Source organism: Chlorocebus sabaeus, chromosome 22 (assembly GCF_047675955.1).
Source record: "Chlorocebus sabaeus isolate Y175 chromosome 22, mChlSab1.0.hap1, whole genome shotgun sequence".
In the NCBI taxonomy this organism is placed as follows: domain Eukaryota; kingdom Metazoa; phylum Chordata; class Mammalia; order Primates; family Cercopithecidae; genus Chlorocebus; species Chlorocebus sabaeus.
The window spans coordinates 68,803,019-68,820,621 of record NC_132925.1 but is presented as its reverse complement, the minus strand read 5'-3'; the positions used below and the strand labels follow the sequence as shown (position 1 = coordinate 68,820,621).

Below are 17,603 nucleotides of genomic sequence, written 5' to 3'. Positions count from 1 at the left end.
ATCTGTAAGTATGGGATTTCCTGGACAGCTAATATCCACAAACAATCAAACACAGGAGGAACACGGGGGAAAAAGGCAGCATTATTTCAAATTTGAGCTGAGAGTCGTGATTTGTAAAGGGCTGAACAGGAACTGGAGTTGAAATTTGAAGCAAAGAAATTCTTGTACTAGGCACTGATGGACATTTCTCTGTTTCTCTTGGCTCTGTACAGGTTTTTAGGTCACTGAGTTTTGAACATAATGCCAAATGAGAATCTCGCTAGTACAGAAACTTTGAAAATGACAACTAACTTAATCTCTCAATTTAAATAAAATAATAATAATAAAAAAAATCTAATGATACTTCACTCAAGAGTCAGAGCTTTTTATGAGACCTGTTGCCAATATTAGTGTCTTGGAATGATCTCATCTTTCATCCTGGCTAAATTCCAACACACAATTTCATTAACCCAGGTACCGCAGGTGATAAAACTCATTTTTCCCTAAAGAGACAGCTAAAAAGTACCAGTTATACATTTATGAAGTACCAGCAATCAAAATTATGGATTTTCTAAAAGGTTTTTAACTACTTTTATTGAAAGGAAAATCGCTGTCTCAGACTTTTGTGACACTATTGCTAATAATAAATTTTACCATTTAGACATGGCCATAATATGGTAGACAGTGTCAATAAAAGTATGGAGCAAAGATGATCCCTGTCTTTTAAGTAATGCCTTCTAATTACATGCCGGAAATGATCACATGAAATACCTAAGCTAACCAATGGCTCTTAAAATATAAGAACACTCAACAATGTATCTACAGTGATATAGATGTACCGCATGCACATATGCAGTTATATGTAGAATTAATTGCATAAGTAGACATTCAAAAAATTTTCCAATGTTTTCAAAGCCGACAAGAAAAATTTAAATTTAATTTGCATTTCTAACTAAAATCTGTTTGTTGAAAAAAAAAATGCGTTCAAATGTTATTTGCTTCCTTTTGAGCAAAGTGGTGGCACTGGGCCTGTTATCTTTGGCAAACTTGTCTAAACTTTTCTATCTAATATTCTATATATCACTAGAGGGCACTGTGGTATTTAGGCCACTTTGACCTCTTCGAGTACGAAGAAAGGTCTTGAACTCCTGAGCAATGTCAGAAAGGTTAAAAAAGACACATTGAAAGGGAAAAAAATTGTTTTTGATAACACCCTATTTTTATTTTTCTAAAACCAATAAAAAATGCATGATAAGTAGAAAAGTCAAATTCATAAAAATATACAGCTCATTTTGCAATACTCAAAGACTTGTCACCTCAGATCTGATGGGGAAAATTTTCATCCTCATCTTCTTGAGATTTAAATTGTGAGGCTGGAATTTGATTTGCATACATCCACAATTATAGACAGCTATTCCCTCTACATGGCTGAAGTCTCCTGCACTAACTAGAGGTAATTTCACTGCAGAACATTCAGGCGTGCAAGCTGAGAGCCACAAATGGGTTTGAAACAATTTATGATATCCGGCCTCCTTCGACATGTATTAGCATATACCTGGTTTCTTTAACATACACTTTGTTTTTCCAAAACCACAAACATAGTTGCTGGAATTTCATGTGGAAGTGCTTAAGGGGCTGAAAGTTAACACCTTTGTGATCCATGCTGCCTCATGGTGGCTGTTAAACAAAAGCCTCTTTGTCGAGGCTTTCTTGAAATGTTTTCTTAACATGTTCCAAGTAGTTTTAGGCAGGGAACTAAAGTAAACAAGATGTTACCATGATAAAAACACTTGTGAAAACATTACAGAGCACACTTAGTAGTTTCTTTCACATAAAACTCTTCACAGTTTTGAAAAGTAAAATTCACAGAAAAAAAATTTTAAAAAGCAAATTACCAATGAAATGTCCTCTACTGTCTACAGCTTTTGACCTTTTGGAAGGGGTCAAAGTTTCATCTCTGGGCATCTTCTTCAACATTTCTCTGTCTTCCATTAGAGCACACAGACGGTTTATTTTGGCTTTCCGAAATTACATACATCTGACTAACAAGCAAGGGAATTTTTGTTTTGTTTTGCATGGAGTTTTTCTCCGTGAGAAATCACCAAAAGAAAAAAATTCTTTTCAAATAGGATACTAAGCTTGGATACAAAGGATACTTTTAGTAGATGTTATACAAGTGGCCACCTAAAAGAAAAACTAGAGGAAATGGGAACATTTTCCCACAAGCACATAAGAGTACCTGGTGTTTGTGCAACTATGGGCCTGCGTCTGATTTTACATTCTAAGTTAAAAGCAGGGAAATGTGGTCAGGGTTTAACCTTCAAATCTTCTCCTCATTTTGCCAATACATTATATGAGCATTAAAAAAAGGGAGGGGTAGAAAAGGGAAGAATTACAGATCCATGTTTTTACTAGTAAAGATTGTGTTTTTCACCTGGTTTGAAAAGAAGGAAAAAAAAAAAAAGGACTCAAGTGGGGAGAGGACGGAAGAACGCTGATGAGTTTCACCTCTCTGGATGATACGGGACTTGTTTTTGTTTTTCTGTTATCTGAGGATTCCAAGCAATGCAGGGCTGGACGATTTCATTAGAGTTAGCACGAGCACCTGCTGCTATCAGTTAGCGCTAACAAATGCAGCAGTCACATGATAACTCATGGTTGATAGATTAAAAAAAAAAACAACACTAAAACTGCAAGTTGTTTTCAGAAGAAACAGGGAAATAAATGCGTACAATAGACTGGGTATCTGCTGATTTTGATAAAGCGTCCCTCTGTTGGCGGTGAGGGAAAGACAACAGGATGGTTATTTGTACAGTATTTATCTTTGAAATCAAGGGCCCTGTGGTATACCTCACCTTGGGAACAAACGCTGCAGAAGGATCACAGAAAAGTGTCAAATCTCTGGTTCTGATTTACCAACACTTAGGATATTTCTTCCTCAGGAGGGAAAAAAATATGCTTCAGTTTTAGACCCGTGAGTCTCCCCTGCCACCTCTCTTTTTTATGAATCCCTCTCTCTGTTAACAGTGGCACAGTATTGACAGATGGGATTTTTATCCTGAAGAACCAAGTTTGGCCTCTGTAACAGTTACAGCTTATTAATCTGGAGCTGCAGAAGACCAGAAAGCTGTTACCTGGCAAAATCACTTCCTCTCCCTGAGTCTGAACCCTAAAAACTGGGTGGAAGAACCCAAGATCGAGGAAGTATAAAAACCATGGTTGGTCAATGAAATCATGGGGCATGACACACATGGATACCTCCCCCCAAATATGACTAACTTGAGGGTTCTGTGAATCCAAGCTAACATAACCCTGGATAGCTATGTCCAGGGCCACAAATGCATTCCTCAGCTAAAAAACATGTTGGTGAAAACAAAAATGCTACAGAGCAAACCGTGGTCCAAGGGACACAGTCATACTCGTTCCTTGTTCCTTATGCATGGTCAACGGCTGCTTTTGTACCCCAATGGCAGAGCTGAGTCAAGTTGCTGTGACAGAGACTGTATAGACGGCAGTGCTGAAAATATTTACTGCCTGCCCCTTTATGGAAAAAATGTGCCACGCTGTCCTCTCTGTGTGGGACTTTTTACCAGAAGTCTCTGATTAAAACATTCTATTACAGAACAATTTCTTCTGATATATCAACGCTTCGTATAGTCACAACTCCTCTTCCTATCCTCTTCCTACGTAGAAGGTCGGAAATTTTTGGATATTTAAAATTACCCATCCTTGAAATATAAATATATCTAAGTTAAGGTTAAGAGGTTCTAATGCTTTTCAAGAGTGCCCAGTATGGGCTAGGCAGTTTATATGATGTACCTTTTATTTATTCATTCATTTATTTAATTTTTAGAGACAAGGTTTTGCTTTGTTACCCAGGCCGCAGTACAGAGGCATGATCATAGCTCACTGCGGCCTCAAACTTCTGGGCTGAAGTGAGCCTCCCACCTTAGCTTCCCAAGTAGCTAAGACTATAGGCACATGCCACAGCACCCAGTTGATTTTTTTTTTTTTTTTTTTTGGCAGAGACAGGGTCTTGCTATGTTGACCAGGCTGGTCTCACACTCTTGGCGTCAAGAAATCCTCCCACCTTAGCTTCCCAATGCATTGGGATTGCAGGGGCAAGCCACCTGTGTCTTGCCTGGTGTACCTTTTAATTCTAACAACCCTAAAAAGTGGTTAACATCCCAAATCACATGTGCTGATACTGAGGCTCAGATGACATGTGCTTGGTTCAAAGAACATATTAATAGTGTCTTCACTACCCAGTCAGCCTTTCTCCAAAACTTTCTTTACATCCATTGCCAAGTAGAAAGCAAACTGTCAATAAAAAGTGCTGCCTCTAACCAGGCTATATAATGCAGCAGTTCAGAATAAGTCTTCTGAAGCCAGACTGCCTGGGTTTGGACCTTGGCTCCACCTCTTATTAGTGTGTGACCTTGGGTAAATCACTTAACCTCTCTGGGCTTTAGTTTCCTTAACTGTATGCTGGGAATACTACTACAATACTAGCATATGCTGTTTGTGAGGATTAAATGAGTTAATATATGTGAAGCATTTCGGCACTATGCCTGTTTTAAGGTTCAGCACTATTTAATTATAAACTATTACTAGAGGACTGTAAAATCAAGGGAATAGAAAGTAGGTAAAAAAGAAAAAAAAAACCTATGAAGTAACACTTACATCGAGGTCAAAGCAATGCTACCTTTATTAAGTAAGAATACCAAGGAGAATTCAAGCAACACTGCTATCAACTTGCCTAAACCACCATAAGAAATCCCTTCTAAAAAGAGAGGGACAACTGAAGAGAAGCGTAGACTAGAAAACTTTTGGTCCACTGAAGCAACTGAAGATGCGTTCAGGATCTATGAATCCAGCAATCTGAGCAAAGTACTTGATGCATCACTCTCTGATGACAATGACCCCCACCCCCTCCCAGTGACATCACTCAAAGAAGCCAGGTGGTTTTTATTTGAACCACAGAAGTTTGCTAGCTTCTTTCAGTTCGGTTCAATGGAAAACAAAGTTGGTTTCATCAAAGCCAATTTGATTTCCCTTTAGACTGAACAGAGAAGTGGGAGACGTGAATCTACAAAAAGGCTAACTTATTTTCCACTGCACCAGGCAAGATCCTGATACCTGAAGACAACTCTGAATTTCCAAGAGTTAAAATCATGTTGTAGAGCAAAGAGTTAAAATCATGTTGAAATCCTGAATTTGTTACATACAACCAGTCAGTGTGTAACTCAGGAAAGCATCTAGGGGAGTTTCTTCTTACTCAGCATTTGCTCTCCCTTTGCTACTTGACAATATTCATTTTTACATTCTTGAACCAACTCTCTCATCCCTAGCCCCCATGTGGCTCAGGTGGGGTGAACATCTCCCTCTGTTCTGGAGGCAGCATGTAATGCAAGTCTGGGGATGTCACTGTGATTGGCTCAAAGCTAGAACACATGACTCAATCTGGGCCAATGACAGTCTCCCTAGGGCTTTGTCTGGCGCTACAGGGAAAGAGACACACTGTGGGACTGATAAACCTGTCCTCTTCAGTTCCACTTGGAAACAGCCCCCAAAAAACAGAGCTAATGGACAATTAATACTCCAAAAGCCTTGGTTAAATATCAGGATCTAGCCATGCTTGAAGCCAGCTGTACCACTGGACTTCCTAGCTATAGGGGCCAATTATCATCCCTCACTTATTTATTTTTTTCACTTAAGTCAATTTAAGTTGGGTTTCTGTAACTTACAAACAAAAGTCATCTTACAAATATAAGTCAATAAGTAAGTACCAGGAAGTAACCAAGCAACAGTTGCAGATTGATAGTGGGCATTCCAATTCCACTGAGCAAACAGGAACTGAGAACATGTCGTGTCATGTGCAAAACCACAATAAATAATTGATAGGTGGTTTCCTATACAAGTGCCAGACTCCTAATACCTTTAGAAGAGAAATGGGCTTTTTTATAGGAATTGAATCTAGGCCCCAATTCTAATAATCTTTATTTTCTTTAATACTAAAATTATTCTCTCTCCTTTTTGGGATAATCTCCTAACAAACATAACCTAATTGTCAGCTCACATAACAAACGAACCTATGATTTGAGGATTTTTTAGGGTAGGAATATTTTAGCCATTAACAAAATGTTTAAAATGGGTCTAGAAACTGTCATTTCCCTTTCTGACTCTAAAACTGATATATGTCCCTGAGCTTGTGGATAGCAATTTTAGAGTTCTAGAGACTTTATAACAATAAATCATATTTACAGATGTTTATTAGCCATTCTACAGATGGAAGAAATCGGCACCAAGATATTTATCAAACCTAGCACTGGTATACAGAAAAAATCAGAATTTAAAAGTGGCTCTGCCAAATTCTTTTTCTCTCATTATATAAATATGATTAGGTAATTGATCAGGAAAGAACAAAACTAAGATTCTATAGTGAGTGATTTCTAAACAAAATAAAGCCCACGATCACTAATCTGAATAATAACAATTGTAAAGGGTTGTTGCTTAATTTAAAATAAAGCATTGCTGATCTTGATTGTTCACATTTAGAACCAATTTTGGACATCTCTTTTAAAATATTTTTAAGTACTTAAGTTTTCAATGACCACATACTGCTCTCAGAGTATAATACTGAGGCAAGTAAGCTATGAAACAGATTCACGGGCTTCCATTCATTAACCAAAAATTTATATTCACCAAAACTGCTTGCAGGTAACACTAGATATCTCTCTAAGGATGGCTTTATTACAATATTTGTATCCAGGTTCATGAACATAGATACAGACACTGCTCTAACAATATAAAGACCACACAAAACTGGAGTCTTGCACATAAATCAGCTCACCTCTGTTTCCCTGGGGCTTGAATGAGAGAGAAAAGCTAGAAGGAGACGGTCCCCAACAACCAATTTGTAAACCATCACACACCCAGATGTACACATGGGCATATGTTATAGTTATACATGTGCATATGTTATAGGTATATATGTGCATATGTTTGATTACATGTCTATAATATGTAACATATTGAATTCATAATTAATGATTCAATGATATTATGAATATATTTATAGGTATACATGTGCATATGTTTGATTATAGGTATACATGTGCATATGTTTGATTACATGTCTATATCATGTAACATATTGAATTCATAATTAATGATTCAATGATATTATGAATATATTTATATGATACAAAAATGCAGGGCAGTTTGGTCTAAAATTTTTTTTTTTAACTGACAAGGTAACACAGGTAAGGAGTAGCATAGAAGCATTTCACTTCAGCTATGAGATTAATATATTTCCTTACAGCGATGCTTTATAGGTTTACAGCTTCAAATGGGCCAACCCAGGTTTTAGTCATAATTCACAGTAGAAATTAAAGTTACTCCACTCTCCGTATAAGGACAAGAACCCGAACAGAAGTCGATATCAATATAGGAAGTTAAAAATCAAATTGTTAGCTTTCCTCGGCATCCACTTTCTACATTTATAAAGTCAAATGTATAATAAAGCATGGGTCCAATCACCAAGCTGCAATTGGCCAGTAATTGTCACCAATTATATAAAAATATAGTGCACATGCAATTGCTTCAAAGTGAATAAAATACCTAGGAATCCAACTTACAAGGGATGTGAAGGACCTCTTCAAGGAGAACTGCAAACCACTGTTCAACGAAATAAGAGGACACAAACAAATGGAAGAACATTCCATGCTCATGGATAGGAAGAATTAATATCATGAAAATGGCCATACTGCCCAAGGTAATTTATAGATTCAATGCCATCCCCAGCAAGCTACCAATGACTTTCTTCACAGAATTGGAAAAAACTACTTTAAAGTTCATATGGAACCAAAAAAGAGCGTGCATTGCCAAGACATTCCTAAGCAAAAAGAACAAAGCTGGAGGCATCATGTTACCTGACTTCAAACTATACTACAAGGCTACAGTAACCAAAAGAGCATGGTACTGGTACCAACATAAGAGATATAGACCAATGGAACAGAACAGAGCCCTCAGAAATAATACCACACATCTACAACCATCAGATCTTTGACAAACCTGACAAAAACAAGAAATGGGGAAAGGATTCCCTATTTAATAAATGGTGCTGGGAAAACTGGCTAGCCATATGTAGAAAGCTGAAACTGGATCCCTTCCTTACACCTTATACAAAAATTAATTCAAGATGGATTAAAGACTTAAATGTTAGACCTAAAACCATAAAAACCCTAGAAGAAAACCTAGGCAATACCATTCAGGACACAGGCATGGGCAAGGACTTCATGACTAACACACCAAAAGCAATGGCAACAAAAGCCAAATTTGACAAATGCGATCTAATTAAACTAAAGAGCTTCTGCACAGCAAAAGAAACTACCATCAGAGTGAACAGGCAGCCTACAGAATGAGAGAAAATTTTTACAATCTACCCATCTGACAAAGGGCTAATATCCAGAATCTACAAAGAACTTAAACAAATCCACAAGAAAAAAAATCAAACAACCCCATCAAAAAGTGGGTGAAGGATATGAACAGACACTTCTCAAAAGAAGACATTTATGCAGCCAACAGACACATGAAAAAATGCTCATCATCACTGGTCATCAGAGAAATGCAAATCAAAACCACAATGAGATACCATCTCACACCAGTTAGAATGGTGATCATTAAAAAGTCAGGAAACAACAGGTGCTGGAGAGGATGTGGAGAAATAGGAATACTTTTACACTGTTGGTGGGACTGTAAACTAGTTCAACCATTGTGGAAGACAGTGTGATGATTCCTCAAGGATCTAGAACTGGAAATACCATTTGACCCAGCCATCCAATTACTGGGTATATACCCAAAGGTTTATAAACCATGCTGCTATAAAGACACACATACACACGTGTTTACTGCGGCACTATTCACAATAGCAAAGACTTGGAACCAACCCAAATGTCCATCAATGATAGACTGGATTAAGAAAATGTGGCACATATACAACATGGAATACTATGCAGTCATAAAAAAGGATGAGTTCATGTCCTTTGTAGGGACATGGATGAAGCTGGAAACCATCATTCTGAGCAAACTATAGCAAGGACAGAAAACCAAACACTACATGTTCTCACTCATAGGTGGGAACTGAACAATGAGAACACTTGGACACAGGAAGGGGAACATCACACACTGGGGCCTGTTGTGAGGTGGGGGAAGGGGGGAGGGACAGCATTAGGAGATAAACGTAATATAAATCGTGAGTTAATGGGTGCAGCACACCAACATGGCACATGTATACACATGTAACAAACCTGCACGTTGTGCACATGTACCCTAGAACTTAAAGTGTAATATAAAAAAAAGATGACACCTCCAACAACAAAAATATGTACATATTTTTATGTATAGTGCATATGTTATTGATTTTATATGTAAGGACAAGATAAAAGTAAGCGCTAAATAACTGCAAGTTTAATACTGGGATCATTTTTTTCTTTTTAAATCCTTGTCATTCTGAAAAATGGGTAAATACGGGCTCTAACTGAGACTTACGCCTTGGATGTAAGTCTTTTTCCCATTGTAGTACAACCCTCAATAGATTTTGTAACTAGTCCTATGACAGTGCGCTAGACCTTGTGATTTAGAGCCCACTCTCAAAGGGTTGAAGTGAAACTCTCCATCAAAAAGGCATTTTATGAGCAAAGCATGAACAGTGGGAGGTGTTGGCTGTGTAAAAGAAGAAAACAAAATAAAATCATTCTTACTTTAGAAATGATTGGAAATCTTCGCACACTGCTTCACAGCCTGGCCACTTGCATACACCATGTCCATAGAGAGGATGGCTATGGGGGTGCTCCTCATGGGACAAACTGAAAGAAAACACACAGAAGACCAGAGAATGAATTCGCTGCCAAGAACCATTCCACCAGACGAGGATAAAAAAGGCAGGAGGAGCCCACATGGCCAAATGTGGACAAGACAAATCTGTGATTTCCCCCACCCCGTGTAATTGACTAATTAATTCTGCATTGTTTGCTAAAAGCAAGAATTAAATTGTACCTAAATGTATTTAGTCAAATGTTAGAAATGTACATCTATGTACGAAAAAGTGTTTGACAGGCTTTTGTTAGATGCGAAGCTCTTTACTCAGACTGCGAAGGAGTCTTTAAAAAGCTAGAACTTATTTAATCTACATAATGAAAATTACAAAATCTGTACTTGATTTTGAGATTCTCTTGCTATATCTACAAGGAATATTACCCATTTTCTTCCCTTCCCTTCCCCCAGAAACTGCTTTCATATAATCACATTTTTCCCAAGTTAATTTTATCTAGCAAAGAAGAGTACAATTAAATAATTTAGAATAATACCAAAATAATTTAGCAAGACAAATGTATCCAAGCAGATGATTATTTTTTTTAAAAGCTAATAATGGCAAGAAGATTATATTCCTAAAATTCCTAACACCAAGAGTGAGAGAAAATTTGGCATGAACACGAAGGGGTTAATCCTCCAGTGGGGTTCCAATCAATACGTAATGATCTGGCCACACAGATCCAAGTCATGGGATGCTTTGATCCGCACCATGTGGTGCTCGGGGAACAGTATCTGTTGCACTTGCTGATGAACCATATTCTCAAATATTTTCTCTATTATATTTCTGCATCCAGACTACTTTCAGACAAATTATTTTTACAGTTGTTTCCATAACCTTAAATTCCATCAGATAGAAATGTAAAACTAACATTGAGAGTTCTGTTTCGTACTCAAGTGCATTCCCTTCCCGGGAAGGGCTATTTTGCAACTTACTCGACTGTCTCTGCCTGACTTTGAACTTCAAGCACAGTGAACGATGATTACACAAGCACACACGTGCGCGCACACACACACAAGAGGCCTGTATTTCATTTCGTATTGCCATCAGGATGTATATTCATGTATCTTATCAATTTACATTCATAGAGCAGATGTACACAAACGCCACTTGTCCCTGACTTAGACAACCCACAGTAAGTGTATTATGAACACAAACCAAGAAGCCTCGAAAGTAAACACACAGTAAACACACAGACACACAGAACTACATCTGATCAAAGATCATTACGTCTCCCTATGACTTTTGAATAATTTTGCTGGAAATCTAATACAATTTAAAGATAATAACAAGCTATTTTGTCCTAACACAGAAAATAGGTCTTAGAGTTAAAAAACAAAAAAACAAAAAAACAAAAAAACAAAAAACAAAAGAAAAATGTTTTAAAAGGTAGAAAAATAACTTGTAAAAATACAGAAAGGTGCCCCTCATACAAGAAAGGAAGACAGCAAGGGAACTCAAGTAGCTATAGTGAGATTTATAAAGCTAAACAATAAAAGGATATTCTCTAAGCAGTTAAGAGGGTAAAACTGCATTGGACTCAAGGAAAGAATTACTACCTATTTGTGTTCATCTTCAGATCTGTGAATGAATAAAATAGATAGTATGAAAAAAGAATTTTAAAAATTTATTAACAGTATTACAAATGAAAGAATACTTCAACAGAATTCTCAGATATTCTAAGGGGGAAGAAAATCATTTAAAAAGAAAACTTAATCCGCAGCTTAAAAAGAAAAGAAAAATATCCCAACTTTAATAATTATTTTGTTTAGCAATTTTCAGATTATTCTTGTAACTTTAAAAGAGTAAAATATTTTTGTTGTAGAAAACTTGAAAATCCTGAAAAGAAAAAAAACTACCTTCAAGTACACACACACTTGATAAGGTAAGGCACGAATATTTATATCATTCTTTTACATTTAACATAATTGTGTACTTTCTCATGTTCTCAACTCATCTTCAAAAATCTTACTTATTGATGGGTAATAGTCCATTGCATGCCATCTTAACTCTAATTATATGCCAAAATTTAACCATTCCTCTATTTTGGACGTTGAGTTTCTCTTCATGTTTGTTATATTTGTAAATAATGTTAGAAATAAAATTTACCAGCTTAAACATCCCAATGTATCACAACTGACTGCTACTAGAAGATACATTCAGAGAAACAGAATCACTCAATTAATGAGTACCAAAATTTAACACTGTGAATATTCTATCAAGTTGCTCTTGAAAAATGCTACATGCCGAGTACATTCTTAGCCAGTATACATATTTTGTGTGATTTTTTTCTATTTGAAAACGAGGAGCCTGAACTAGTTAGGATGAAAAATCAATATTACTAGTTAGAACTGTAAATGGTTAAACGGCTGTGCTTCCTGGGTTAAGCTGGTGGTGTTCTGAAAATAATAATACAAGAGAAAATAATAATATGCATTGACTAGCAGGGTTTTGGACTCTAAATAAAATGTGTAGAATTTAACACGATGTTTGCTGTTCCCCATCCTGTTTTTAGTTAACTTACTTGTGAAGGATCCAAGATCTGAAAAAAAACTATTCACGTCTAAGAATTTACTTTTAGTTCAACTTGTTATCACTACTTCAAAGGGCAGATAGAGACTCACTAGAGCCTTAGAAGGCAACCAGTTGTAACCGAAGTCTAAAGAAACTCATACTCTTCACACATGGGTACATTTACACATTCAGAAGACCGCTCGTGAATCTCTCTCTTAGTTAAAAAATTTCTTTATTATGAAAAGATTACATGCTCTTGTTTTTACAGGTTCGCATATGAAACTCTAGTGGCTCCTGAAGGCAGTGCACCCCCACACCCCAACCTAGACATCATTTACCGTTCTGGTTTACATTGCATTTCTCTTCTAACACGTTATTATTTTAGAAAATGGAAACATACTGTACACACTATTGTCATTTGCTTTTCATGTTTAACATAAAACTGGACACTTTTAAATACACAATTGTCTGACACAAAGTGTTTGGCTTTGGAAGGAGAGAGAACAAGCTGGCAGAGGTGACTTGCTAGCATCTTTTTGGAAAGATACCTAAGAAACTGGAACAACTGTTGCCTCTGGGGAGGGGTACCGGGAGTCAGGAGTAGCAGGGAAACTCAGTTTTCACCATACTTTTTATATCTTTTGAAGTTTTAATTTTGCACATTGTAGGAACTGTTGCTGTGCAATTGTTAATTTTTTTGCACACGTGTGTGTTTGCATATGTGTATGCAGTAGGAAAAGAATCAAGTGCTATGCAGGACTTGATTTCCAGTCTGCCGTGTGCTCTAACAGTGGCACAGTGAATACCACACACCCGCGGCACGTGTGACTGGGTCTCGCTTTTAGCTTTGCAGTCGTTCTGTATGAAGCATCATTGGACAACACCAGCTGCCCCTCTGAATGGGAGCTTTTCTGTTTTCTCAAAAAAGTGGAACAAGCATTTATATTCTTGCTGCCTTTTGGGTCGTGCCAAAAAAGACAAGAAGGGAAATAAAAATGAGGAAAATAATGTTTCTATCTTGAATTAATTTAGAGTTACATTTGCAGGATGAAACATGGTGGGAAAAGGATGATCTGGGCATCTGATGGTAAAATAAAGCAGTAAGCCTAATCATTTAAGTAAATTATTCAAGGGTAAACTCACCAATGTGTAAAGTATCATTTCTCAAAAGCTGCCAGGGTCAGTGATGAAAATAGATAGGTTTTATTTTTAAAAGACAAACATGTTTGCCAAAATTAGACTTCTAAAACTTTAGGGTCAATTGTTTAATAAGGTGTATTTTACTACAAACTCCCAGGTTGAATATTCCTAGCGGCAGGGATCACTTTTTCAGCTCCACAAACTTAGTACCTCCAACAGAACACGGGTTTGAGGCCAGGCGCGGTGGTTCACGCCTGTAATTCCAGCACTTTGGGAGGCTGAAGTGTGTGAATCATTTAAGGTCAGGAGTTTGAGACCTGCCTGGCTAACATGGTGAAACCCCGTCTACTAAAAAATACAAAAATTAGTCAGGTGTGGTGGTGGGCACCTGTAATCCCAGCTACACAGGAGGCTGAGACAGGAGAATCACTAGAACCTGGAAGGCAGAGGTTGCAGTGAGCCTGATCGCACCACTGCACTCCAGCCTGGGTGACAGACGACAGAGCAAGACACAGTCTCCCAAAAAAACCAAAAAAACAAAACAAAAAAACATGGGCTTGATAAATGTTAGGTGGATTTATGAATGAACAGACAGTAAATATATTGTTCTATTTCATTTCTGTGTGGATATACACTTAACTGGTGTTTGCCTTTTTAAAAAAAGTCTTGTAGGTAAAGACCAGAATTATGCAAAGCTACATGAGAAACTATCGTTATGACACTTTCTATTATTTAATTTTATTCTGAATATATAAAACACAGATAGTATGCATTTGAGAAAAGCCAGTTAATTTAAATTTTTCTTGATAATCCTTGATATGTAAAAATTAAATATACTTTTAACACAAAAATAGTGATAGCATTTCAGATTAGAAAGAACCAACTTGCATGAAAAGTATAATTACATATAAATATGTAATAATTTCTGATGTTACATGATACCAAATCCAGTATATATTCAGTAGGATATAAGGGTGTCATTTTCAATGACAGTTAAGTAGGATATTTTCTTCTATTTATTTTTTTCTGCATCAAAGTATACCACCCAAGGTCTTCACTTCAACACTGACCTTAGTTTTTGAGGCAATTTTGTATAATGGTTATGGTTCCTTAAGACATTTCATGGTTACATTCCTAAGGTCACTACTTAACCAAAGCTTCAAACTGGAATTATTAAATCCACCTGCTAAATAAGGACAACGTCTCAACTCTGCTGTCTGCAGTCTTTAGTGATCCTTACACTGTTAGTCCTGTAAGCTAATTTCCCCTGTGGTAACTAAGAGGGAAGAATTTCTGAAGGAGATGAAGCAAAGGGTGACCTTGATATCTGCCAAGCCATTTCCTGCCAACTGAAATCCCAGTTTTCCCTTCACCTGAAGGCAGATTCCCAGCTTTTCCTGTGCACTGACCCAAGTTCTCATGTCTGTCTTTTATGTTTCCCCTTAATTTTTCTTCCCTTTTCCAAATCTGCCTCTTTCCAAATTTGCCTTTGTTTTCCTCCTCTCCAAATTTCCGATTTATCTGTAGCAAAAGGCTACATGTATCAGTGCCCATCAGGGTTTATGCCTCCCCACAAACACCAAAAAAAGGAAATCCTGCCAAGATTATAAACTGTATTTTATTTCACTGGCATGTTATATGATAAATTAAATTATAGAAGACTACGTTGGTTGTTCTCTACTCACTCAAAATTGTGGAAATACATTTTTCAAGTTTTACTGAGTTATAGTTTACATATCATACAATTCACTGATTTAAAGTGCACAATTCAATATTCACGGAGTTGTATAACCATCATCACCAGCTACTTTTGGAACATTTTTATCATCCCTCAAAAGAAATCCTGTACCCATTAGCAGTCATTCCCCACTTCCTCCCAACTCCCAGCCCCCGCCAATCACTAATCTTTCTGTCTCTAGAGGTGTATCTATTTTGGACATTTCACATCAAGGGAATCATACAGTATATGTTCTTTTTTGCCTTGTTTCTTTCATTTCCCATAATCCTTGGAGGTTCATTCGTTTACACTGTAGCATTTACTAGTACTTTATTTCCTTTTGTAACTGAATAGTATCCCATTGTACATACATAGCACATTTATCCATTCATCTGTTGATGAACATTTGGGTTATTTCCACATTTTGGCTATTGTGAGTATTGCTGGTATGAACGTGTACGTACATGTACTCTTAAGTATCTGTTTTCAATTTTAGGGGATATCTACCTAGAAGCTGAATTTTTGGGTTCTGTGGTAACTCTACGGTTGACATCTGGAAGAACTTTCAGACCACTTTCCAAAGCACTTCATATTCTCACCAGCACCGTGTGAGGGTTCTAATTTCTCCATGTCCTTGCGAATACCTGTTGTGTATCTTTATTCCAGCCATCCTCACAGCTAGGAAATGGTGCCTTATTGTGCTTTTGATTGAATTTCCCTAATGATTAATGAGGCTGCACATATTCTCATGTGCTTACTGCCACGTGTGTATCTTCTATAGAAAAATGTCTATTCAGAGCCTTGGCCTATTTTTTAATTGGGCTGTCTTTTTGCAAATATTTACTCCTGTTTTGTGGGTTGTCTTTTTACTTTTTTTTTACGGTGTGCTTTAAAGCACATTTTGAATTCTGATGAGGTCCGATTTATATATTTTTTCTTTGGTTCCTTCTGTTTTTGGTATTACATCTCAGAAACCATTGCCTAATGCAAGGCAACAAAGATTTGCTTCTAGGTTTGCTTCCCAGAACTTTATAGCTTTAGCTTTCACATTTAAGCCTGTGGTCTGTTTTAAGTTAATTTTTGCGTATGATATGAGTCAGGGGTCCAACTTCATTTTTTCAAATGTTGTCCCAGCACCGTTTGATGAAAACACTACTCTACCTCCAATGAATGGTTTGATACTTTTGTCAAAATGAACGTAAATGTAAGCGTTGGCATTTTTAAAATTTCACTTTTCTTAGATTTCTTTTTCCCCAACATACTGCTCATGTTTTCAAAAGAATTTATAGTTAAAATTATATAACAACTTTCAAAATTACATTAAGCTATAAAATAACTTTTGAGGTTTGACGGGTAGCAGGAGAGATAGATTTTTAATAAAAATAAAACCCTAGCAGCCAAACTTTTTGAAGAATAAGTGCCTAGGGGAAACTTTGTTTCCCAGATCCTGTTGATCCTTTGTGTACTGAAAAACCTCTGCAGAATGTGCTACGTGGCTTTCTCTGCTTAACATGTAAATGGAGTATAACTGTTCCTTTTCCTGAGGGCCAGCGCTATTTCTCTATAGGAAGGGTTGGGAGTGCAGTGTCGGGAGGCCTCATTTGTCATGACAGCTCGGCTTGTAACCAGGAATCCTGCAAGTCCTTTCACTGCTCTGCCCTCCAGTTCCCTCGTTTGAAAACTGAGAATCACACAAGAGCTCCTCCCAGTGGTAAAACCTCCACCAAACTTCCACCAAGGATATGCAGATGGCACAGGGAATAGGCACCAATGGCACATCCTGGTACTGACAAGATGAATAAGGAGTAGGTGCTGAATGGATATCTGTTAAAGGAGTGAATGAAGCTGTTCAGGAAGGAGCATCAGTGTCTTCATCACGGCTGTGGAGCGGAGGGCTGGTTGCTTTTCCCCTCTCACTCATCCCTAACCAACTGCAAATACACAAACCAAAGAGTACTATACAACCCTTTCCTACCTCCTTTGACTTAAAAGCTGTTCCGCCTCCCTCCCTTCCCCACTGGCCACCTTCTTCATTCCCACCATTTAGGACTTTCATCCATTTAGCCAACATTTATGGAACTCCGAGCCTGAGACAGGCACCGAGCATACTCATCAGAAAGGCCATTTTGTTGACGAAAGACTTCTATGTCTGTCTGTTATCCTTCCAAATTATTTGGTCCCATGTCCATCTCTATGTCAACCTAACAACACTGTAAGCCACCAAATCCTCCTTTTTCAGGTCCATCCCAGCCTGTGATTTTTGTCTGGACAGTAAGAGACTGCTTATTCCCAGCTGAAACATGACATTAAATCAGACACCTTGGGTTTCTAGAAAGCGGTTCTCTTCATATACAGTTTTAGCCCTATCACTAATAAAGA

General features: G+C 37.3%; 1 protein-coding gene across 16 annotated transcripts in view; it reads right to left on the bottom strand.

Moving 5' to 3' along the window:
- FOXP1 (forkhead box P1) overlaps positions 1-17,603 on the bottom strand; it is a 628,854-nt gene that overhangs the window by 49,175 nt on the left and 562,076 nt on the right. For all 16 annotated transcript variants that reach the window (XM_038002507.2, XM_007984973.3, XM_007984975.3 and 13 more), the window contains one exon: positions 9,744-9,848. In XM_038002507.2, coding sequence (XP_037858435.1) covers positions 9,744-9,848 — 105 coding nt within the window. The remainder of the gene's footprint in view (positions 1-9,743; positions 9,849-17,603) is intronic.